The sequence below is a fragment of the Nilaparvata lugens genome, chromosome 3, assembly GCF_014356525.2.
Source record: "Nilaparvata lugens isolate BPH chromosome 3, ASM1435652v1, whole genome shotgun sequence".
Classification (NCBI taxonomy): Eukaryota; Metazoa; Arthropoda; class Insecta; order Hemiptera; family Delphacidae; genus Nilaparvata; species Nilaparvata lugens.
Window position 1 is genome coordinate 41,726,607 of NC_052506.1, and position 27,595 is coordinate 41,754,201.

Here is a 27,595-nt window from a genome sequence, read left to right on the forward strand (position 1 = left end):
ACTGTGATATTTTTATAATTATTTAAAAGCAATTAAGCCGTCCATTACAATCATTGAGAGAAAAACCAAAAAGTTTCTCATATTATCTTCTCAAACCTTAATACATTAACAATACGCTACCGGTAATTGATGAGTAAATACTGATGTTGAATGAAAAAGACTAAGAAATTGTCAAAAAACCACAGATTAATCTGATTAAGAAAAACCTGTGGCTTTCTGACAATTTCTTAGTCTTTTTCATTCAATATGAATAATTACCACAATATCTACTTCTCAACTAAACAAAAAGTGAAATACTGATGTGGTCGATTTCAATGAACATTAAATGAAATGGTTGTTTTCTTCTAAATCTCTATACTTGAGCATTCTGTTAATTTCGAACAGAGCTCACTTTCACGGGGTTTCCTCAGATGATGCAGCAATCACTGAGGAATCTCCAACACAGATTTCAATAACCCAGGAGAGAGTAATCTAAAATTAAAACGATTAGTGCTATATTGCTGAATTATTATTGCCAATTATTAATGTTTCTGAGGGATATAGTCCTATAGTGAGAAAGTGAAGAAGAGAGGAATCAATTGAATCACTGCTTTAGTTTTGTTGCACAGCCGGCCTTCTCTCACATTCAACCTCTCGCATTCTCCAGTATGATGCTACATCAATATTATATTATACAATCCTACTCAGTGGAATGGGGGAATTCACAATGTTACAAGCAAGAGTTGATAGTAATGGATATAATTGATACAAAAAAATTACAAATGTAGGCATGGGAAAGTCAAATACAATATAGGTAGAAGATAATATCTCTGAAGCATTGTATGAAATAATAACAAAACCCTGAGAGAAAAGAAAGGAGAGAAGTATGAAAAATATTACCAATCACAATGAATATGAAATGCAATTTGAATGTCGATAATATAATAATATAGTGAACTATAAACTGTACCTTATACATTGATTTAGATCAAATGACAGTATTATATAAACGACTAATTTCCTTGTATGAAAAATTTAATAATTAGAATAATGATTAAATGCCATTTGAATTTTCGATTCTCTGAGAAGGATATAAAATAGTATCATTCCCATCAGCACACAACCGGGTAAGAGAGAGAGAGAGAGAGAGAGTGTGTGTGTGTGTGTGAGTGTGTGTGTGTGTGAGATAGAGTGGCGCAGGACTGATAGAGAGAGGGTTGAGGGTGAGGGAGATAGAGAGAGAGTGAGAGGAAGCAACAGAACTGAATAAGGTTGAGACAAGAGACAATGTCAAGCAGGAGTATTGTCTTATGAATGGTCACACACACTTCTCCAGTCACACTAAGTTATAAATAGAATATTTCCAAGAAGGTACTATCTGTGCCAAAATGCAAACCAGTTGACTTCCTCGCCATTCTTCCCGCAAAACTGGCATAGCCGACAAAAAATGATAGCGACAACCAGAGACTGTTTTCCAGGTAGAGAAATTAGTCACGGACTCGCCCCGCCAAAAAAAAGACACTTCTTTTTCAACACAAGAACTACAAAAGCAGCCACCGCCAATACAAGACTGATTTTCAGTGATAAGATGGATGTGTCTAACTTTGACGGTGGTGTATACTGACATCGCCCCCATTTCTGCACATACAATCGAATTATTAATATTCAAACAGACGAAACCAACAGACCCACATTGATTTAATGTTCCTAAAAATATACTGTATTAATAACATAATTATAGTCCATATTCCAGTCAATATAGACATAAAAAAGGGGGTGTGCTTGCAATTTATATTGTAGTTCTGACTTTTAATATATTATTTGGGTACATGAAAGTAGTCCAGAACCAATTTCTTCATGCAAAATTTCTTTGTGTTAGATACAGACTGGCCGAAAAACCTCATAATTTTGGCTCATTTTCCAGTTTTCAGCTATTTCCGCCAAATATCGTAATCAGACAGAAAAATTAGCTCTTGCCTTTTTTCTAGAATATGAAATTCTGAATCAAATAAGATCATTCGGAACTCTCTATCTCCAATGAGTACTGAGTTATGATTTTTCAAAAATGAGTGAAATTTGAAGAGAAAATCAATTTTAGATTTCGATCAACAATATCTTCCGATTGTTACCATTTAGATGTATAATTCAAAATCCCACATTGATATAATGTTCCTAAAAATATACTGTATTAATAACATAATTATAGTCCATATTCCAGTCAATATAGACATAAAAAAGGGGTTGTGCTTGCAATTTATATTGTAGTTCTGATTTTTAATATATTATTTGGGTGCATAAAAGAAGTCCAGAACCAATTTCTTCATGCAAAATTTCTTTGTGCTATATACAGGGTGGCCAAAGAACCTCGTAATTTCGTCTCATTTTCCAGTTTTCAGCTATTTCTGACAAATCTCGTAATTGGACAGAAAAATTTGCTCTTGCTTTTTTTCTAGAATATGAAATTCTGAATCAAATAAGATCATTCGGAACTCTCTATCTCCAATGAGTACTGAGTTATGATTTTTCAGAAATGAGTGAAATTTGAAGAGAAAATGAATTTTTGATGGATTTTAGATTTTGATCAACAATATCTTCCGATTGTTACCATTTAGATGTATAATTCAAAATCCTTCTGGGCGTATTTTTGTGCTCTACAATCTGAGATCAGGTAGAGTCCTTGTATTGTGAAAAACACCTAATTTCCAGCTTCAACCATCATCACCAACTACATAGTCTTCACATTGATATTTCGCACAATGACATAAGTTCATAAGATTATGTTCTATGAGAATCACCCGTTAGATGCACTTCATTTCAGTATTTCCTAGTGGAGAGGCGCGCTTAAGGACACCTCAAGAATCAAAATTTCAAACACGTATAACTTCTGACGCAATGCTCAGATTTCATCGTACTACACTTCATTCTTCTCGGCTCGTCAAGGCGGTCCAAAATCATACATCATAAGTCAAATTCGGTTGAAAAGTGGAAAATTTATTTTTGAGTGTACTAAAGCCCATATTCCAATACACGATTTTGGACCGTCTTGACGAGCCGAGAAGAATGAAGTGTAGTACGATGGAATCTAAGCATTGTGTCAGAAGTTATAAGTGTTTGAAATTTTGTTGTCAGGTGTACCTGGAAACCTACATGAGATAGAACGCTTTACCTGATCTCAGATTGTAGAGCACAAAAATACGCTCAGAGGGATTTTGAATTATACATCTAAATGGTAACAATCGGAAGATATTGTTGATCAAAATCTAAAATTCATCAAAAATTAATTTTCTCTTCAAATTTTACTCATTTTTGAAAAATCATAACTCAGTACTCATTGGAGATAGAGAGTTCCGAATGATCTTATTTGATTCAGAATTTCATATTCTAGAAAAAAAGCAAGAGCAAATTTTTCTGTCCAATTACGAGATTTGTCAGAAATAGCTGAAAACTGGAAAATGAGACGAAATTACGAGGTTCTTTGGCCACTCTGTATATAGCACAAAGAAATTTTGCATGAAGAAATTGGTTCTGGACTTCTTTTATGCACCCAAATAATATATTAAAAATCAGAACTACAATATAAATTGCAAGCACAACCCCTTTTTTATGTCTATATTGACTGGAATATGGACTATAATTATGTTATTAATACAGTATATTTTTAGGAACATTATATCAATGTGGGATTTTGAATTATACATCTAAATGGTAACAATCGGAAGATATTGTTGATCGAAATCTAAAATTGATTTTCTCTTCAAATTTCACTCATTTTTGAAAAATCATAACTCAGTACTCATTGGAGATAGAGAATGATCTTATTTGATTCAGAATTTCATATTCTAGAAAAAAGGCAAGAGCTAATTTTTCTGTCTGATTACGATATTTGGCGGAAATAGCTGAAAACTGGAAAATGAGCCAAAATTATGAGGTTTTTCGGCCAGTCTGTATCTAACACAAAGAAATTTTGCATGAAGAAATTGGTTCTGGACTTCTTTTATGTACCCAAATAATATATTAAAAATCAGAACTACAATATAAATTGCATGCACCAATGTATTGACGTGCTACCAATTTATCCTAATAGGTTGGACAGCATTTACCTATCACTTATGGAAAGTCATCGGTTCCTAATAAGCTTATATCTTGATATATCATGAATGGATCTAATGCTTATGAATAAGAAATCCAGTTCAGAGCAAAATTAAATTATAATTCTCATAATACTTGGGCAATTTACAACAAAAATTTACTGAACAAAACCATTTGACACTTTAACATAGAATCTTACAAGCTAAAATACTTATCTCTTCATATTGAATTAATTTGTTTGGCTACAGACTTCAATATTACAGGATACATTCAACACACATTTAGAAAATGATAAAATTATTCAGATCTCAAATAAAAACATTTTAAATTTCACATAAACAGAACATTTTCAACAGGACAAAAACGATTCTATTTCAGCCAGCAGCCATTTTTCCTGAGGGAGAAAATGACTTGCTTTCTTAAAAGACACACCTTAAAAACGTCATCAATGCCAACCTCACTAATAAAGAAAACAACTCTACAAATTTCATTTATTATACTCAATAAAACTTTATTTTTAAAGTTATTTTAAATTTAATTAACCTTTATATTGTTTAGAATTATCTGTTTATTCAGAAATAGAACTTTGTTACAGTGATTCAGTGGAAAGTTCAACACTAGTATATATGATAAATTTCCTATGAAAAGTTTAGTCCATATATTGATTACACCGATATTTGCTATCAAGTTTTATTAATATTTTGAATATTGAATTGAAGATTCAATTTTAATTGATAAAAAATGTAATATTACAGTATATAGTGACTGGACTACCAGTCAAATGGTCGTTTTTCATGAAACAGCCCCGAAAGAATTTTTCTCGATGGTTCTATATGTATTTTGGGGCACTGAATTCAAATCCAAAATTTGCTGACATGCCAGAGGGCGGCTTCACCCCCAAAACCTCCAAAAACCCCAAAAATTTCAGACTTTTTTCGAATTTCTCATTCAATCTCGAAAACCTTGAGTTTCTCAAGAGAAATCATTCTTGACAAAATTGAAGATAATAGAATTTCAAATGAATTGAGTGGTCGCGCAGGACTCTACCGTTTTTGGTTCTGGAGCTACAAATTTTCAAAATAGGGGTATTTTTCAAGGGCTTTCAAAATTATGCAAACTCACCACTTTCACCCTATACAACTTGGATATTTCATTAGTAATGATGCAAAACCACACATCATGTGAAAGAGAAATTAATTCTGAACAGGATTACTTGAGAATTTTCAAATTTAGTGGAGGGGTAGGGGGTTACACCCAAAAATAGAAAACAAATCATTCAGTAAAAATACAAATTTTCCATTATAATACTTTTTCAAGGCCTTCCTAACAGAAAAAAAAACATATTTCGGCTGAAATCATCAGAAGAAGGTTATTTCCTATGAGAATCACCCGTTAGATACACTTACTTCCATTATTTCCAGGTGGGGGGCACCCATAAGGATATGTCAAGGATCAAAACTTTAAACACTTTTAACTTTAGACAGAATGGTCAGATCTCCTTGTTCTACAGCTCATTCTTCTCAGCTCGTCAAGGCGGTTCAAAATCATGTATAATAACTTAAATTTGATGAAAAAATAAAAAAATCCTCTTTTAGTGTATTTTATCCCATATTTAAATACACTGAAAAATGCCCAATTTCCATATTCAAACCTGTGTATCTCGGTAACCCGAAATGATAAAAAATGGTACTTGGTCTTGATATGAAGAACAGAATTTCCTCTTTCATGTGAGGTTAATGAATTTTGTAAAACAATAATCGTGGAGTACGATACGTTTGTTTATAAAAATCAAGAAATTTGCAATATTTTTCTCATTTTCACAGTCTTGACAGTTTTTCGAAATTAAACAGTCATGCAAGATGGATTTGAGCTTATAGAGCATCTTATTCTCTTCCATTTGAGACCAATCGCAAGTTTCTATCATGTATCTTACTTGAGAGACTCTTGAATAACAGTGAAATCGTAGAAAAAATGAGAAAATGAAAATAATCATTTTTTCAATCGCTTGTAACTTTTGAACGGTATTTGAATCTGAAAAACGATTCATTAACTACTTACATACGTATTAACTACTGGACTGATTAACTTTAAATTTTGCCTATAGATTCTTAATTAACATGTGAGAAGTCATGCCTGCATCAAATTGCCGCACAATTTAACTTTTGTATGTAGCTTTGGGAATTTTTGTTTTCCAAGGTTGGCAGCTCATGTAATACTCGCTGTGACTGTCCTCTACACAATCTTGAACAGTTTGAGGATTACAGAATGAACGTTGACTAATTTCAAAACAAAGGTATTATCTTCCTATTTTATATTCCATCTTCTGATTTAAACTTTCATTATCTTTTTATTCTATCTAGTGTCGAAAAATGAGTCAAATAAAGAAAGTATATTCATTCCATTCATGAGCACACTATTTTATCCCATAAAATGATAGATTCTAACAATAAATGCAGTATGTACGTATTTTTGGAATCTCCTCCATGTATTATGTTATTATATACTATTAAATATTAATATAAATATATACTATTAATATACACGTTGAGAAAAATTTGGAATTAATAAATATTGAAAGAGTATTGTCGAAACCAACTGTTTATAGTCTAGGGAACCTTAAGGGTGAGTGTGAGCAAAATGCTCACACGCGATCGCTGAGGTTCTGCAAGTCCATGCAACTACTCGCATGTTAACCGAGGATGGTTATAGGCCTATTTTCGATTCTTCAAGATTTGATTACATCACATTCTCAATTTGTCATGCTTCCAGTTGTTGTATGGAAGCAGCTGAACATTTCTTTTGAAAGGGAAATTAGAAAATAGGTATGATTGGGAATCCTATTCGAATAATAAAAAACAGGTTTTCCGTCGACCCAAATTTTGTCCACCATTTTTGAACCGCCATTTTGAATCCAACTTCATTTTTTGTATTGGAAAGTGGTCATATGATACATGATTTCAAGAGAAAAGGTAGACTATGGTAAAAACCACACATCGATATCTCAAACCTTTCAAAAGTTATTATCATTCAAAGTTACTGATATACAGTAGAAGCTCTCTTAACCGACCTCGGATCAACCGCCTGTCGGATTAACCGACCGTTTCCAGGAATATACAAACTTCCACTGCTGCTGCGATAACGATACAAAAATAACTTTCATGTTTCAACAGGTCGAACATATGATTCCGTAGCAAGTCAAAGTTCAGTCAGTTGCTCTCAATATCATGTGCGGGCAGTTTCTAGTGTGCTAACTGTGTTTGAAAACTTTGATATTTAACAGTTTTTGATACCGTAATTGTTTTTTTAATTGTTTATGTAATTGACTTTGTTAGTGTAAAGAACAGTAGTGTAAAATGAGTGATGTTAAACGTAAGAGACTGGTTGTGATGATGGAACAAAAACTAAAAGCAATAGAACGGCTTGATAAAGGGGAATCTGTTACAAGCATTAGCGATGAACTCGGTGTCGGTGTTACAACGGTCAAGGACTGGGAGCGTAATAAAAAATCCATTCAGGACTACTGCACCCAAATTGAATCCGAGAAAATCTTAACCTCTCGTTGCACTTTAAAGAAACCTACAAACGATATTATTGACGATGCATTATGGCTGTGGTTTTCAAGAGCAGTGGAAAGGTACACTGATTAGTGGGCCAATTTAGAAGGAAAAGGCAAAGGCGTTACACACTAAAATTGAAAACTGCTGGACTTTCACGGCGAGTGACGGTTAGCTAGCATGATGGAAGAAACGTTATGGTATCCATTTTCTGAGTATATGCGGTGAAAAACTGTCAGCCGACCCAGGTGCATCTGCAGGAACAGTTTTTAAAAGCTTTTTTCACGTGTTTGAATGATTTTAACACCTATTACGACTATTTACAATATTATTCGGTTTAACCGACCTTTTTCATTATCCGACCACGGTCTGGTCCTGTAGGGGTTGGTTAAGAGAGCTTCTACTGTATAATCCATCTATCATCTTCTATACTATAATAAATAAATAAATGTTCATTTCCAAAAAAAAACCAAAACTACAACATCAATTACACAGAATATTAGATAAATTACAATATTACATACAATAGTTAGTTACAAAAAATTCTTATAATGTGTCCTCTAATTGTTTAGTTTTTTCTGTGTGGAAATTGACCTACTCCACTATGGCGTAGCATGTTCTAGAGTACCATAGGTATGTCAGTTTTTTGTGTGTATTATCAGTTAGTTAGTGTTTAGTAAGTCATTAGGTGGTTAGTTGTTGTTTGAAATAATGTTTTCTATGTTCTGTCTTCCTTTGCTCATCAATCAATGTGTACTATTGTTTTAAACTTTCTAGGATGATTAATCTGTTTAAAGTTTGCAGGAAGTAAATTATATAATTTTGTTACTAAATGATTGAAATGTCTCTGGTATAGTGCCTCCCTTGCAACACTGGTGATGAGAAGATTCCTGTATCTGGTGTTGTGGTTGTGGTTTCTGGTTTGAAATGTTGTTGGGCTCTTGTGTAATCTGCATAGTATCTCCTTGGAGTGAAGCTGTCTTGGATCCATCACGCCAAACTCATTGAATAGCTGGTCTGATGAATAGTGTGGAGGCTTCTGGTTGATGACCCTCATGATCAGCTTCTGTACCCTGAGGAGCGGTTCGATGTGCAAGAAGCTTGCACCTCCCCATCCCACAATCCCATACAGCATGAGGGACTGTGCTAGAGAGAAGTAGATAACTCTTAGACATCCCTTGTCGACCAGTGTCCTTAAATTTCTGTGAGTGGTATCTCATTATGAATGAAGCTGATCCACAATTTGCAAACAAAACCCACTTTTAATCATGCAACGAGAAGTGAATGCTCCAGGTGTTATGGCTTGGGCAGGTGTTAGTTATCACGGAGTGGTTGGACCTTATTTTTTCGATAAAAATGTTAATGCAGAATCTTATTTGGAATTACTGGTAGAATTAAGACAGACTTTGAATGAAGATATACGTTTTGAAGGCCATAAAATGATCTTGCAACAAGATGGAGCACCGGCTCATTTTGGAATTGAAGTTCGCACATTCTTAAATGAGAATTTCCCTGACTGGATTGGAAGAGGTGGCCGTACTGCTTATCCTCCACGTTCTCCTGACCTAACATTAATGGATTTCTCTGTATGGGGCATTGTTAAAGACAGAGTGTTCGCAAATGATTCAATCGTACAACAATGTTTATTATTATTCTCTTCCTATTTTGATAACTTATTTTAATTATTGATTATCATTATTTATTCTAATTACAGATGATTTGAAATTATGTTAGGGACGTTCCTTGTCCTCCATTTTCCTTCTACATTTATATTATTAAAAATGGGATTTAGTTAATCGACTGCTGCAGGCAGTTTCCAGAATCAGACCGAGGTAGTCGGTCTGAGAAAGCCATGGTGAAACCACAATATATTATGGCACAACCACAACAGTGAGTAAGCTATGATTTATAATTTCTTCAAGGTTTTCATCCGGACTTGAACTATTGGTATTAGACTTCGTGAAGCACTTCCTTCACTTTTACAAAAGTACTCTTACTTTGTACTACCGACGTAAAAAGTACGTTTGCTTACTTTATAAGTCTGGACGCGTTTCAAGTCGCTGAGCGATATATTTAGCAGGTAAGGAGTACCTTAATAGTCAAGCATCAAGGAGTGTCAAGATACTCCTTGCCTGCTGAAGATGGGGCTCAGAGTACTGAAAAGTCCAGCGTCCAGACTCGAAAAGTGAGTAGAAGTACTATTGTGAGAATGAAAAAAAAAACTTCATAAAGTATATTAAAATTTCTACCCACTAGGTGTCTGAACAAGTACCGTACCGGTCACTAGGATAAAACTTTGGACTGCTCCATAGTGATTAAATAACAAATTTCGTCTGCTAAAAGATCAATATTTTTTCTGAAGTATCTCAAGGTTTTTTCTTAGTTTTCTCCAGGTTTCTTTGATTCAGTATGTATATTGCACGAACAAATCTATTGCATAAATTTTAAATATCTGTAAAACGCTATCAAGAGGAATATGATACCGCTTTATTATGACTGACTAGCAGGTAACCCGTGCTTCGCAAGGGTCTATTTCAAAACTTGACAAACTGAAAACTTGACGTAATAAAATCTAGAAGAATTGAAAATAGGCCTAACAATCTTCGGTTAATGACGAATTTATATGCAACATTTCAAGTAAATCAGTTCAGTAGTACAGACGTGATGATGCGTCAAACATAATTCTCCTATCCTATAATATTCAGTGTATACGCGTATAAGCCAGTTCTTTTCTTCATTATTTCCTTCTTTCCTTCAGAGTCGTAGTCGAGCAGTCGTACAGTAAATCTAAATTAGCGAGTAGAGTAGCTTTCAATAACAGTGAAAAGTAGGTCAATAGAATAGTGTTAGTTTAACATCAGCTATATAGTGTAGTACCATCAACATTATAGTGTGGTGTCTTTTCAACAAATGCATTCACCAAAAAAACCACCATATGGAGTGATTCCAGAATACGAAGAAGAGGAGGAGAATATGAGAGAAAAAAACTTTTAAGAGTAGATTATGATAGATTTTCTGAGATGTTAGTTGAAACAACGGAATCTGTCGTTAGAATCGAAACAAGGGCTATTACTATCATTCAGTTGACAGAAAATCTCAATTCAGGTGCGCCAAAGTTACAAGAAACAATAGTCAGCTTAAATGAAAAAATGCAGGAAATCAGTAATAAACCACCCAGTTTTGCTGAAGTGATTGAGTTACCAAAGAAGGCATCAACAGCACGAAAATTGAATTGATGTTTGAGTTGAATTAATTTTCGTGTTTCTCATGTATAGTTGATCTTATTCCTTTGATTGCGGCTCTTGTTTGAGTTAGTATGAGGTCTTCCATTGGTCGATGTTTATCAACAATTAGATGTGTTTTTCCGCTCCCCGGAACTCCATCAATCCATCTGATTCTTGGTATATTGCATCGAGATATATCAATTTTCGAAACAGCATCCAACAGTTCCTCATTAAGCATCACTTGAGTGTCTCGACTAACAATAATATATTCTTCATTGGTTCTAAATCTGCGAGAACTGTTGTCAAACGATACGTAAGCTCCGCCTCCCTCCATACTGAATCCCATTCTATATTTTAAAGTAGTTGGTAGAAGGAACATTTTCAATTCATTATCGTAAACATTCATACTCCTCAATTCAATTTCTCTGAAGACCGACGATGAAGCATGAAGATTTTCGGTTCGAAGTGTTGAAAGAGCTTCTTTGAAAATATCTGCGTTTATTTTATCATATTGCTGTAAAAGATTTTTCAATTCAATCATGCAATTTAGAAAGTTATGGTGCTTGCTATCTTCTGGTAGATAACCTCTTGGGCATACTTTTTCCTCTGGCCGATCTGGTTCTGGAATATTGAGTAAATTCATGCTGTTAGTGCCCCTATGATAAAATATATATTTCAAATGATTAGTTGATAAGATAAAACTGAGTAAATCAATTGAGGATAAATCTGCTAGCTGGCTGAATTCATCTATGCCTACAACAAGTGGATAGTTCATCGATGCCCATTCATTTATTTCCAATAGCACTTTTTTAATTTCTTCTAGAGCATTATAATCATTTACTGGCCTTAAGTAATTCCGAATTAATTGTTTACTGTCAGGCGTGTTGATTGTTTTCAGTAAGATCGCCGAGCATTTGTTTTGTAGACTAATTGGCTCATGGCTACACCACTCCTCTGGCGTAAGCGATTTTGACTTTAGTAGCTACATGCGAGAATCCATCTGAGACTCGAATATTATTTTCTCCTACGTAAGCAAACGCTAAATTAATATCGGAATATTCACCGTAATTCTGAATTAATGATACTCTACTTTTTGACGTTTGTTTATTTACATGTAGCTTATTTATCTTTTTTAGAGATTTTTCAATAGTCGACGGCTCCTCTTCTATTGATGCTAGGCTTAATTAGAGTTTCTTTTTTCAGTGTCCTATTTTTCATTTTTTTAAGCAATCCCATAGTTCGTTCTATCAATAACTTGTTGCAGTGCTCTTCTATAACATGGGCATTTTTCGTCATTGGCTTTATGATTAGCTGGCTTATTAATCTTTTTACAATTAACACAAGTTGGAATTTCCTTTTCGAAAGGGCAGTTTTTAGAATTATGTCCTATAACTGAACAGTGCCCGCAGACATCCTGTTCTTTTTTACAATGCTTCATCACGTGATTAAACCCATGGCACCGGAAGCATCTCTGAGCTACAGTATAGTCGCTAGCTTTGCAGCATGTAAAGTCGATAAACAGCTTTACCTTGTTAATTATTAGCTTCTTCATTTCAGGATCGCATTCAAACACCCAATGAAGGATATCTTTATCTCTTGGGCCTAACTTGAATGATGGGAAGCAGCCTTTGACAAAGTCTTCTTTTTGGATTCCAGAGTTATAGAAATTCTTTTCATAGAAGATCTCTGACAGCTCCTCTTTATTTACATCTGATGGGACATCGTACAAGATTATCCTTGGCTTCTTGTTTGCTGGCTCCGTGATTTTTATCCCTCCTTTTTGTAAGCGTTTGTTTGTTAGTATTTATTCTTATCATCCAATGTATCCAGAACAATAAGAAGGCCGCCACCTCGAACATTAACAGTTTTCTTCACTCTTATATTTTCTTTCTTTGGAATGTCTTCCTTCAGATTTTTCCTTATTTTTTCACTACTCTGATTCTCATTATCTCCTACCAATTCCAATTTTTTTGGAAGAAGTATATGCTCTTTAGGTTGGATTCTCCTTACGTTTCCTATTTTTTCTGCTGTTGATGCCTTCTTTGGTAACTCAATCACTTCAGCAAAACTGGGTGGTGTATTACTGATTTCCTGCATTTTTTCATTTAAGCTGACTATTGTTTCTTGTAACTTTGGCGCACCTGAATTGAGTTTTCTGTCAACTGAATCAAAGAAACCTGGAGAAAACTAAGAAAAAACCTTGAGATACTTCAGAAAAAATATTGATCTTTTAGCAGACGAAATTTGTTATTTAATCACTATGGAGCAGTCCAAAGTTTTATCCTAGTGACCGGTACGGTACTTGTTCAGACACCTAGTGGGTAGAAATTTTAATATACTTTATGAAGTTTTTTTTTTCATTCTCACAATAGTACTTTTACTCACTTTTCGAGTCTGGACGCTGGACTTTTCAGTACTCTGAGCCCCATCTTCAGCAGGCAAGGAGTATCTTGACACTCCTTGATGCTTGACTATTAAGGTACTCCTTACCTGCTAAATATATCGCTCAGCGACTTGAAACGCGTCCAGACTTATAAAGTAAGCAAACGTACTTTTTACGTCGGTAGTACAAAGTAAGAGTACTTTTGTAAAAGTGAAGGAAGTGCTTCACGAAGTCTATTACCAATAGTTCAAGTCCGGATGAAAACCTTGAAGAAATTATAAATCATAGCTTACTCACTGTTGTGGTTGTGCCATAATATATTGTGGTTTCACCATGGCTTTCTCAGACCGACTACCTCGGTCTGATTCTGGAAACTGCCTGCAGCAGTCGATTAACTAAATCCCATTTTTAATAATATAAATGTAGAAGGAAAATGGAGGACAAGGAACGTCCCTAACATAATTTCAAATCATCTGTAATTAGAATAAATAATGATAATCAATAATAAAAATAAGTTATCAAAATAGGAAGAGAATAATAATAAACATTGTTGTATGATTGAATCATTCAAATCAACTAACATTTTAAAACTCCTGTTTTAGTTCTATGACATAGTTTAACATTGTAGCGCATGAAGCGGTGCTAAAATATATTGTTCTATGATTGTACTACTTAATAGTTTATACAGTAAAACCTCCATAATTCGTAGTTGATGGGACGAATATTCTAATACGAATTATAGAGGTTAAAATTATCGAGGTTCTACTCACATTAATGTCTTGTGCCAGAATTTTATCGAACATGCAAACTGTAAATTTATTTTATCTTGAGCAAACACATTTGAAAGTTAATCTATAAAATTGTGGTATTTATTGTTCAATCTGCAAACAATTGGCCAACATGTAGTCTTATGATTTTATAGCTTAGTTTATGTTATGATCATTTTTGTTACTCAATAATTTGAGATACTTATGCTCATGTTTGCAGGCTTTGGGTGCTCAGCTTATAATGTCTCAAAAGTGGCCGTTTCTGCATTGACCTTCATTCAGCAAAAGCTACTGCTCAACGATCCACGGCCTGGCATAATTGTAAACTGTGTTCATCCCGGTTACGTTGATACTGACATGACCAGTCACAAGGGTAAGCTTTGATTGTGCTAAATTCATTGAGCTTCATAATGGGAAATGTTTCATGAACACTATACAAAAAATCTCTTTGAATTATCAGAATATAGCCTACTCGTAATTATTGAAAATACTTTTCAATGATTTTTTGAAAACTATTCATTTTTTGAACAGGACCTCTTACGCCAGATGAGGGCGCAGAAGCATCTATTATGTTGGCAACCCTCCCAGAAAATGCATCTCGCCCCAAGGGAGACTATGTTTGGTACGATGGAAAAATCTATGACTGGAACAGTCCCACACCAACACCAATTCAATAAAAAGCACGATTTAAATGAATTGAAAATATCAATTCAATATTCCAAAAATTGTTATGAATTTGAACAATAATATTTTGTATTTTGTCAAGTATCGATGTTTCAACCTCTTTATTGATTCCTTAGTAAATTCTGTACCTTTTGTCAGTCTTAATTTACTCTTTGGATCTCAGCAAACGTTTGCTGTCATTACAACATTATACCTTTTAATAGCATCTTTTGAGATTTATAGTGTAATTATCGTTTTATTTGTAATTATTGTTTGGCCAGCTACAGAAAGTTGAAATAGAACCCACACAAGTTGAACAATCTCTTTCAAAATTTGAAGAAAACATATCAAAAATTCGCAATAGCATCGAAACAGACCCTTCAACCTCTACAGAAACAACTGAGGAACAACCTTCAACATTAAAAAAAAGAAAAATCAACAGAATCGAATGGAGGAGACAAGCCATAGAAGTCTGTGATGTTATAATTTGCCAATCGAAAGAACGATTCAGTTTTACTGGGCATCTTGTGGCAGCTAGTCTTTTCATTCCTGACAGATTTCCAACTTATGAAAAACTTCTTCCTGAAAACAAGTTGAATGCAGTGTACAATGCTTACAAATTTCTAGACATTAAAAAACTTCGCACTGAACTTATAACAGTTTACAGTGCAATTGAATTCAGAGGAATATCAGGAGCTGTGGCATTGTATAGCTTCTTGAAAGACAATAAACTAAATGAAACGTTCAGTGAAATAATGAAACTTCTTGAAATAATTATCACCATACCCATGACAACAGCTGAAGCAGAAAGGTGCTTTTCTACTCTTAAGAGAGTGAAAACCTTCTTAAGAAACAGCAAGGCTCAAGAGCGATTGTCAGCATTAGCTATGCTGTCAATTGAGATGGATCTGCTAATGGAAATTCCTGATTTCAATCAAAAGGTGATTGAAAAATTCGCTCACCTCAAAGAAAGACGGATGGACTTCCTCTTCAAGTAATGGTGAGTGATAATTATCAACATGTAAATAAAATAATTGTATGAAATATATTCTTCAAGTGTCATTGAAAATGAATTAAGTTGAGTTGGAAAAAAATTTCAGAATAATAAATGGGTCATCTTCAAAGATGATTTTGTTTTGCAACCCCCTATAATTTTGAGCACCAGCCGCCACTGACTCCTTTTATCTTCCTCCTTTTCTTTCATTAATATAATCACAGCAAAAAAACATGGGCCAAGTGAATAAAACGAGTATACTCAACTTAGTACATTCTTCCTACAGTAACTATATTACAGTAATATAGTTACTGTAGTTCTTCCCAATTAAGTCTTCTCTCCTTTAGTAAACACTTGCTCTAAATAGTATTCTCTCGACTCGGAGTGAACAAACCTAATACGCTCTACCTTAAAAACAAGAGTTCTCACTATTATTTCAGATGAATAATACACAACATATTCAATTTAAAAGTTCTCGCTTCCGTTAACGTCTGTCTGTCTGCCTGTAACATATGCCTATGCGTAATTAATAATACTACTTGTGATAGCAGTTTTCTATGACGTTGAAAAATTTGCTATGAAAAAGGTTTTTTAAAGTGTTACCGTACATTTTTGAGTAGAAGCAATTAACTATTAGTGTTCAATAACACTTGATTATCCAATGTACGTGTGCTACTCATTTATTTAATTTTTTTATCATTTATGATTATATTTAAATATTGAGATCATCAAAACGGTTTGAGATATTTATGTGCGAGTTCCGCCATCAGTTTTCTTTCAAAATTCTGTATCGAATCATGTATCGCATGACCACGTTCCCATTTGAGAAATGAACTTGGATTCAAAATGATGCTGGATTCGAAATGAAGTTGGATCCATTTATGACGAATCCAAGATGGCGGACAAAAGTTTTAAAGTGACAGAAAGTAGTTTTTCATTTGGAATGGGAACCACATTTTATTATAAATGTTGAAATAATACTTCAAATTGAAGAGAATTGTATCCTCTACAACCCAACGTTCAGTACTTATTTTTTCGATGCATTGTTGTTGAGTCCTGAATGTAAAAGAAGTTGGAAGAAAAACTTGCTTTTCAAAGATTTTACACTCTTTTAAAAGTGAATATCTCGAAAACTAAAGGAGATATCACAAAACTCTACTGAACAAAACTTTTAGGAAATTTATCTAGCTTCATTGTTGTTCGGTTAGTCATGTTGCTGAAATGCATTGTTTCCAAGATACATGTGTGTAAGCCAGAAAAAACGAAACTTTTAAACCACCCTCATCACTGAAGCACAAGGGGTAGGGATGAGGACTGTTAATATGTTTAGCTTCTAACTAGTCCAAAAAAGCTACGAAGTCAAATATTGTGTTTCAAACGTTCCCTCCAAATTTCCCTGTCAATTGATCTATTGTTGAACTGAAGATTTCATACTGAACACTATAACGGCTACAACAATCGTAGGGAGATGTGTAAAATGAGGAAATAAATGAAATTGTAGAGAATTTTATGCTCTATGAGCTCATGATTAGCACGGATTTTCATAATAGATCGTTGAAAAGTTATAAGGCTAAAAAGATTAAAAAAACTGGAGACGGAAGGGTTTTTCTTCAAAATGTGACAACCAAAAAATGAAACTTTCACTTACTAAAACTTTTAAATGTCCAGAAGCCTGAGATAGTGTACTGTCATTCTTAATGTTTTCGGACTCTAAAAGAGGCTTCATGCAATTAATGAGGTCCTGTCTGTGTTCATGAATTGTCATTACGCTGCGTGATTGAAAGTTCCATCTGGTAGGAACAGAACGTGGCAATCTTTTCTTCACAACTTCATCTAATACTGACGTTCTTTGCACACTACTCGAAAAAAGGAGCATAGACCTTGCACATTTGCAAAGAATATTCGCACATCCCTGTTGATGGAAGCAGCTCTCATCATCACTAAGTTGAGTTGATGTGCATGGCAGTGGATAAAGTGAGCACTAGGATAAGCCTCTTTAACAATAGCTTGTACACCATTAGAGAATCCAGTCTGAGCAATAAACTTATCAGGCATTTCATTCAATTTATGTAGCTTCAATTGATCTTGAATACAGGAAGCAAGTGCGGCAGCACCATGCTGTGGAGGATTAACAAAAGTCAAAAATCTCTCTACTGGCTTATTTTTCACAATATATCTATAAACTACAGCCATTTGAAAAACATTTGAGACATCACTAGTCTCGTCTGCAATGACTGCTAAAAAATTAGCATCTTTTATTTCTTGTGAAATTTTTTCATGACAAACTTCAAGCATTACATTTAAAAGTTCGTTTTGAATTGTCTTTGAGGTTCCACAAAAAACTGTAGCACAATCCAAGTGAGTTTTCATAGCACTATCAAGTTCTGCACTAAAATCTATCAATCCTCTGAAAATCCCTGGATTGGATGAATCTTTAGATTCATCATGCCCTCTTAAAGCAAGCTCGTACACAGTTTATAATGATACTCAGAACATACCGATTTTGCTTGACTTTTTCGTTATGCAGTAGAATGTTTTGTCTGTAGGCATTATTTAATTTTTCTACAATGTTTGTAGTTCCCAATAATGCTAATTTTAAATTGTTCTTCATATGTACACCTGAAACCTCATGCTTTTTTGTTCTTGTTGAAATGTGATTTAAGTCTTTGAATCCAGTTTTTGTCCATGTATCCTCACCTCCAAACAATAGACAGGGGAAACAAAACAGTGCCATTTTAGTCTCACATCCACAGAGCCAAATGCATTTATTGTATAAGTCTCTGTTGAATTTCCTATTAAAAGTTATGTTCCCTGATTTTACAATTCTAATGAAATTTGGGAGGTCCGGTGTTGGCCTACATAATGTTCTTATTTCAATCTTTTCTTGAAGCAGCCGTGAATTGAAGGAAGCAGCCAGTAAGTTTGTAACTGAATTCATTTTTCATTGGATCCGATAAGTCATAGAACCAATCAACCGAAGCACTGAACTATTAATAACTATCAATATCACATTTTTCATAGGAACAACAACACAATAACAACATCAAGATCAAACTATGCAAAACAAAAATACAAAATATTTATGCCACATGCCACATGAATACAAACAAACATAACCTGCAATCCAATAACAAAAATAATTTAGGAAGTTCAAATGCCTTCTTGAGCTATGACTTACGTTACGACACTTACAAAATACACTAGCGCTCCCGGTAGCATAGTTGCTAAGCACTCTGCAACCTAGAAATATGGCTACAAAGCAAACGTTGCCATGGCAACCACAGTAGAATCCGAAATAACAACAATTTATTCCTCTGCTATTCTTCTATTATCTATTAGTAGGCCTGGTGCATGCACTCCGATAGTTATGTGCGGTATTTTAAACACATTCTTCCCGCGCCAAACATCAGAACGTAAATCGTTTGTCGATCTGTGTGCAAATGAATGTGAATATGGAATGTAATTTTAACTTAAACTACCTACTAGTATTCATTATTTTGTTTAAAGATTACTGGGGATTGTGCAACCCTGCAACCTTATCAGGAGCCGCCCCTGTATTGGATGTTATGAAGATAACAGTAGGCTTGGCCGTGTCAAGTCGAGTTTTGTGCAGCTCCGTATAATTAATCCATTTTCATTGTAAAATTAATGTATTTCAGTGTCGTGTGTTAGTGCATTGTGATCAACTAAGTACGGGCTTCAACTTCAACGTCTCAAATAATCTGAAGTGACGTGTTAATAGATTTAATGTTGTTTTATTCAGTCGACAATTTAAAGAGTATCTTGTTTGCAGGTTACAAAATTTTTCTGTGCCGGTCAGTTTCAAAGCCTGTTGTTAGTGTTAGTGAGCTTATCACTTGTCAGCCTCTAATCTCAGATAAGTACTGCAATACTTTCACTCTTTTCTAGAACTGTTATGACCCATAAAATAAGAAAAATCATCTGAGCTGAGTCATATTATTGCTATCCTGATTGTCTTCACCTTTTACCCATATAGTCATTGATCCTTCATTTTCCAGGAGCTTCCATATATTCCTGTCTTGATGGCTCTCTAGGCTTCAATCATCCTTTCTATATTCCCTACCCGCAATAATAGAATATGCTATCATTAAAGCTATTGGATTGGGCTACAGTTGTGTTTTTCCATTCAGCTGTTTGCATTTGGATATAAATCGCGATCCATTTTCGCGACATTTTCTGTAAGTCCGGTTTTGGCTACACACAATCATGCTTACACGTACTGGACGCTATAATCCTATAACAAACCTTGAGCATGATCTAAATAATCTGAGAGAAAATGTTTTCAATAGCGGAGTGTTAGAGATAGCTATCAATTTACACGGAATACTTGACACAATATCGCATAAATTCTCAAAGGATGCGGTGATTGACATAATCCCCGAAATTACATCACTTTTAAATAAATATGATGCTTCGGTTAAAGTGAATGAGGACCTGAAAAGGATATTAACCGACTTGTCCTCAGAAAAACTTGCACTAGAGAAATTACTATTACAAGAGAAAAAGAACAGAAAAAACGATTTTGACGAGTCTATTACCAATGAGGAGAAAGCAGATTTTGAAATTAGTGAACTTAAATCAAAGCTTAGTTTCAATATGACATCAGTTGATGAATTAAAGACTGAAATTAGTTCCAAAGACGCAATAATCAATTTGTTGAGTAACGATGCGCAAAATGCTGCTGAAAAAATTTTAAAACTGGAAACTGAATTGAAATCTATGAGGAGGAATTCAATCGATTCATCAAATAATAATGACGATTTCATCACTCCGAGAACTACAGTTGGAGCTCGAAACAATGCAACTTGTGCTATTAAATTGAATAACAGATTTACAGTACTCTCAGAAAATATATCAACATCAACTTGCTCAAATAGGTCTACATCCGATAAACTACTGGTCAAGGCGCAAATACATCGATCCACTACACCCGAAAATAAATCTTTCTCAAAACGCAGAGTAGGCAACAATAGCTCCAACAAAAAGAAAAGGAGAGTAACTATTATGGCAGATAGTCAAGGTAAACAATTGAGTGGATATCTGCAGCATCTCGATGATGACTTCGACGTCTTCGTTTACACCAAGCCAGGAGCCAAACTAAAGCATGTTGTTCAAGATGGGCTTGTTTTTGTTAGCGATTTTACTGAGGACGATTTTATCATCATATTAGCTGGCTCAAACGATCATCACTTGGATGAACCTTATCAGCTAACCCTGTTTCAAGGAATAAGTTCTCTTCTCGAATTAAACCTGAAAACGAACATCATCGTGTGTAGTGTGCCCTTACGGTATGATGACCAGCGGCTCAATGAAAACATTCTCCACTCCAATTCCTACTTGTCTTGTATGGTGCGCAACTGCAATGGCAAAATGAAGCTTCACTACTTCGATATAAACATCTTCCTCCAGAGAACTCATTTCACGAGACACGGTCTACATTTCAATCGTCAAGGAAAAAGACTAATTTCAAAACAATTAATAACATTTGTTAAGCAGAATTTTATTAATAATGTTAACAGCGTGTCTATGTCCGTTGTAAATGAGGTTTCCACAAGGCAGCATACGATTCAATCCCTCGAAATTCCTGAATCTCTCGACATTCAATACATTGGTTCCTTTCCTGTGACACCCATCCCACCAAGTTCACCTGCATCCTGTGACCCAACTCTCGAAGATACAATCTTTACAGAGATAGATTTTCCAATTCAATCCTTACATCAGTCCATGAATAAAACCGATTTTTTAGACAGTTCAGCAATTCCTTTTCTTAACAAAACAATTTAAGTGTTCACAATTTAAGTAGAAATCTCAATGTCTTTTCAATATTTTATTGTAATGTACAGTCTCCAAACAACAAAGTACTGTGGAGAGAATTCATGAAGAAATTGATGCACCCGAAAATCTCGACGAGGAGCTTCTAGTCTCTACTCCTAATTCACAGGCGTTATTTGAAATGAAAGAGGTAACTTGTGATCAAATTTTCGATATAGTCTCCAAGATGAAAGCCTCCACCAGTAAAGACATTTATTCTCATTCTAGCTCTTTGATCAAGCAAGTCATCAGATTCATATTATTGCCATTAACAACCTGTATAAACGCCTGCATAAGAGAAGCCGTTTTTCCATCTCTGCTTAAACATTCCAAAACAATGCCTATTCACAAGAAAGGGGACAAAAACTCACCGGAAAATTTTAGGCCTATATCTGTTCCACCTATCTTCAGCAAGATTTTCGAATATGTTATTACCATTCAACTATATGATTTCTTCGAGTCCAATGGTTTGCTTTCGAATTCTCATTATGACTTTAGAAAAGGTAGGTGTACTATAGATGCTGTTAGTTCTGTGGTGACCGATGCTGAGAATGGGTTCAATGATAGGAAATATGTGGGCCTGCTTCTACTGGATTTAAGTAGGGCTTTCGATGTAGTGGATCACGGCATTCTGTTGAGCAAGTTGGAATATCTTGGGGTTCGTAATAATTCTCTTCATATCTTGAAGTCATTTTTACAAGGTCGTAGTCAGACAGTTTGTGTCAATTCAAGTTTTTCAAAGCCTCTAACTGTACCATATGGCGTCCCTCAGGGTTCTATCCTGGGGCCACTGCTTTTCCTGGTGATGATGAACGATATCGAATCCAGTATTGCGTCAAGGGTTGTGTGCTATGCAGATGATACGTCCATAGTTGCTGTTGATGGTGATCTCAGTGCTCTCAAGCAGAAAATGTCCAGACATCAGGATGAGGCAGCAGCTTGGTTCAGGACACACCGCCTTCTCCTGAGCACAAATAAGACCCAAATGTTGGTGCTCAGCTTGAGGCAGGTCAGTGATGGAGCAAAGAATGCAAAGCTTCTAGGTATCACTCTAGATCAGAAACTTACTTGGATCCCTCATATTGAAAATGTTTGTTCCAATCTCAGCAGAGTGATTTACCTGCTTCGAAACATAAAAGATTGTGTACCTAAGCACTACTTGAGAATGTGTTACTTTGCATTCTTTCAGAGTGTCTATAGTTATGGATTGGTGTTGTGGGGTTGTGCTCCAGAAGTTCAAAGGGTGCTACTGTTGCAAAAGAAGGCATTGCGTATTATTTCTGGTGCAGCTTATCTAGAGCACTGTAAGCCACTATTCATAAGTGAAATATTATGACTATTTATGGGATGGTGGCTTTCAAACTCTTAATGAATGTAAGGAAAAATATTGACAACCATCATTGTAGAGAGGACATTCACAGCTACAATACAAGGAATAGGATCAGAATAGACGTGCCCTCTACAAGATTAAGTAAAATATTGACAAGTCCTGGACACTTATCGCTGAAACTTTTCAATATCCTCCCTATCACTGTTAGGGAACTACCACTTGCTTCATTCAAGAAAAGATTGGAGAATCTCCTTTTAAAGAATCCCATTTATTCCTTTTCTGAGTTCATTCATCTGCCCGTGCTAGATTATTTTTAGACTTAAGAATTGATATGTCATTTCTCTTGTATTAGGTCTGCTTTTATTAATTCTCATAGTGCTTTATATCCCCTAATTCATATTTTTATAATGTTTGTTATTTTTTCTTGTGATAGTTTTATTGATGTTTATTGACTTCTTGTTATATTTATTGACGTTTCCTATTGCATTGTATATTGCCTTAATGGAATAAAAGTATTCTTATTCTTCTTATTCTTATTCTGTATTAAGTTAGTTTCTTATGTCTTGCATCATAATCGAAATTCATTTGATTCACGTTCATTCTTGGAGAAGAATATTCAAGGCTAAGATACTATACAGATAGATTGAAAATTGAGAGAGAGGGAGTAAGAGAGAGTGATTGATTGATTGATTGATTGATTGATTGATTGACTGCCTTTATTAAAACCTAGGAGGGCGAAGTTAGGGTGCAGCCGGCCCTCTCTTACACTTAACCCTCCAATACAATTCTTAGTAAAACTAAAACACTGTACAACAAAGATTATAAGATAAAAAAACTAATTTTACAAAATAATAAAAAACTTCCAAATAATGAGAGTGGATCTATACATAACTAGTAGTTTTGTGAACAGAAACAGTGGACCACGCACAGTTATAAACCACAGCCTCCTCTTATACTGTCCATCAGAGTAAATCCTGTCTGTATGTCATGTCAGCGAGATATCAATGTGAAAACGGCCAATGGCTGTTGGGGTTGGTGTTTATGTGTAGCAGTGTAGGTGTATAATAATGCTAACATCAAAAGCTAATCCCCATCAAGACATGTTTTTATTATTATTTTACAAAGGTGACTTTCTAAAAGTATTTTAAGCCTAGGTGATGATGATGATGGGATGAATGATTATACAATGAAGGTAGAGTTATGGATGAATGAAAATTATAGGTTATGCTGTCCACTTGAATTTATTCAAGTCCACTTTTCAGTCTAGAGATAAAAAACTAGAAATTTTTGATTTGATTAGAAATTGTATATAATAGAATGATTACATTGAACTCTCAGAACTTGAAAATATTGAGTTATTAAGAAAAATTTTGAACCAGAAATAAAACACAAACTAATTCACTGGCAACAGGTCAGCCCGAGTTCAAAGCAGAGAAAGGTTGATAGACAATACTAGTTATTTTAGTTATTAATTGCATGCATTTAATAGTTCATTTAATAGTGCATAAAAGTTTCATTCAATAGGCATGCGATTAATAGTCCACATAGCAGTTGATTTTTTACCAAGTTACTTTAAGAAATCAATTGCATGCAATTAATAATCCACTCGACAGCTGATTTATGATGAATAATTCTTTAGTCTGATTTTTACGGTAATATTGGCGTTAGAAGGAGACTCCTTTCCCTTATGAATTATTTTCAAAATGCAAAATTTAAAAAACCCCTATGGGGTGAGCATAAGTCAGGGTGCACTGTCTCAGAATGCGCATGAGCAGGTTTCCCCCACTCCAACTATCATAACGCGTTGGTAAGATTCCCAGACTGGTGGCATGACTCAGGTAGGAGTTAGCAAGCCTAGTAGTACGTGTTAAAGTGTTTGTTTGATGTTATCAGTGCTACCAATGGCGCAAAACCAAAGAATCAAATATTCGCTTCAAGAACGTGTTTTTTTGTTAAAGAATTATTACAAGTTTGATGGTGATAGAGAAGTTATTACACAACTTTTTTCGAATAACTTTCCTGATTCTTGTGTACCAGGTCGCAATTATCTTCAGACTGGCAGTATCGCTGATGCTCCGCACCAAGGTGCACCATGCACTTTTCATACAGAAGAAAATGCCAATCTTGTCGCACAGACCTATGCCTTAAATCCACACCAGTCCGCAAAACGTACGGCTATGCAGATGGGTAATACACGTCGTTCACTTCACCGGATAATGAAGGAGATCGGATTGAATGTGTACCGGCCAGTTTTGTTGCAAGAATTACGAGAATCAGATTATGCTAAGCGCTTAAATTTCTGTGAGTGGTATCTCATTATGAATGAAGCTGATCCACAATTTGCAAACAATATTCTTTGGAGCGACAAAGCCATCTTCAAAATGAATGGAAGAGTTATCAGGCACAACTGTGTTTATTGGTCTGATAAAAACCCACATTTAATCATGCAACGAGAAGTGAATGCTCCAGGTGTCATGGTTTGGGCAGGTGTTAGTTATCACGGAGTGGTTGGACCTTATTTTTTCGATACAAATGTTAATGCAGAATCTTATTTGGAATTACTGGTAGAATTAAGACAGACTTTGAATGAAGATATACGTTTTGAAGGCCATAAAATGATCTTGCAACAAGATGGAGCACCGGCTCATTTTGGAATTGAAGTTCGCACATTCTTGAATGAGAATTTCCCTGACTGGATTAGAAGAGGTGGCCGTACTGCTTATCCTCCACGTTCTCCTGACCTAACATTAATGGATTTCTCCGTATGGGGCATTGTTAAAGACAGAGTGTTCGCAAATAACATAAATAACTTGGATCACTTGAAGGAACTCATCACTTACGAATTTGACCTCATAAATGGAGACCCTGCTTTGTTGAGTCAGATGGTTTCTGCGAATGTACAACGGTACCTGAAGTGCATCGAGTTAGATGGTAAACATTTTCAACATCTTTTATAATTTGTTTAATACCTATTTTATACCTATGTACACAAATCAAATAAACATAAATCACTTTTTGAGTAAATATGTTGTTTTCAATATCATTTTATTGCGTAATTGCAATTTTGCACCCTGACTTATGCTCACCCCTATAGGCTACATTGACACGAAATTCAAAAAGAAACATACATGTCAAATTTCATGAAAATCTATTGCTGCATTACACCGTAAATGTGGAACATAAAATATATAAACATAGAGAGAAATGCAAAACCGTTGACTTGAGTCTTAGAACTCACTTTGCTCGGTCAATTAATATGCTAGGGGCTATTTTGTGAGCAGTAGTAGTATTATTTTGTGATTCTATTATCAGTGTATAATATCAGTGAAAGATGTGTCTACTGATAGTCAAGGATCTTACTGAAATTATCATTTTTCGATGTGCTTATTTATATTTATTTGTACATTATTAAATAATTTGTTACTTCGTGGAATATCAGTGATTTTTATGGACTTTGAGTTAAAGTATTGTAATATTACATTTTTTCTCGATTAAAATTGAATCTTCAATTCGATATTAAAAAAACTTGATAGCAAATATCAGTGTAATTGATATACGGACTAAACTTTTCATAGGGAATTTATCATATATACTAGTGTTGAACATTCCACTGAATCACTGTAACAAATTTATATTTCTGAATAAACAGATAATTCTGAACAATATAAAGTGTAAATAAATTTAAAAATAAAGTTTTATTGAGAATAATAAATTGTAATAGTTGCAAATTTATAATTTTGGAGGTTGGCATTGATGACGTTTTTAAGGTGTGTCCTTTGAGAAAGCAAGTCATGGTTCTGCCTCAGGAAAAATGGCTGCTGGCTGAAATAGAATCGTTTTTGTCCTGTTGAAAATTTTCTGTTCATGTAAAATTTAAAATGTTTTTATTTGAGATCTGAATAATTTGATCATTTTCTAAATGTGTGTTGAATGTATCCTGTAATTTTGAAGTCTGTAGCCAAACAAATTAATTCAATATGAAGAGATAAGTATTTTAGCTTGTAAGATTCTATGTTAAAGTGTCAAATGGTTTTGTTCAGTAATTTTTTGTTGTAAATTGCCCAAGTATTATGAAAATTATAATTTAATTTCGCTCTGAACTGGATTTCTTATTCATAAGCATTAGATCCATTCATGATATATCAAGATATAAGCTTATTAGGAACCAATGACTTTCCTTAGGTGATAGGTGAATGCTATCCAACCTATTAGGATAAATTGGTAGCACGGCAGTATCAACGAATTCTCAAACTAATCATAATCAATGAATTACTATTCTAAATGCTAATACAGACAAAAAAACTCGGAGCTCCATTCAACAAGATCAATCAAAATCGGAATTTAGACTGACCATTGTTTTTTATAAATAGGAAAAATAGGAATTGCTATTTCATAGTTTTAGGAGGCTGACCGTAAGAGTGTCAATAACTATGACATACCGTGTCCAAGGATTTTTTGATCACTACAGCTCCAAAAAATCCTTTGATTGCTTGAAAGTGAAAATCTTACCGGAAGATCAATATCAAAGCACAGTCAACATAATTTATTATTTGGGTGAAGTATTGTAACAGGCCAATGATTATTTTCTAGTTTTATTCTTTAAATAACATTTTAATATTTCTCCATTGGTTACTTTTCTAATTTCCTTTATAAAAAAATAATTATTCAAAAACATAATTTCCACCGTCCATAAGCAATTATCAAGAGTTTCCGTCGTTTGACAGAGTTGAAGTGTAATATTTCAATGATCATCTTCTTTGATAAAACAGTTAATTTTCAG

The 27,595-nt window shown here is 34.5% G+C and overlaps 1 protein-coding gene across 3 annotated transcripts in view; it reads left to right on the forward strand.

Annotated features, from left to right (window-relative positions):
• The window catches only part of LOC111056525 (carbonyl reductase [NADPH] 1), a 58,319-nt gene extending 36,825 nt beyond the window's left edge, over window positions 1-21,494 (forward strand). Inside the window, exons 1-3 of one of the 3 annotated variants that reach the window (XM_039423812.1) lie at window positions 6,063-6,361; window positions 14,217-14,369; window positions 14,528-21,494. In XM_039423812.1, coding sequence (XP_039279746.1) covers window positions 19,881-21,458 — 1,578 coding nt within the window. In that variant the 5' untranslated portion in view covers window positions 6,063-6,361; window positions 14,217-14,369; window positions 14,528-19,880 and the 3' untranslated portion in view covers window positions 21,459-21,494. Of the gene's footprint in view, window positions 1-6,062; window positions 6,362-14,216; window positions 14,370-14,527 lie in introns of those variants that run through there. The other 2 variants (XM_039423813.1, XM_039423811.1) reach the window with 2 other exon arrangements.
• Window positions 21,495-27,595: the final 6,101 nt, after the last annotated feature.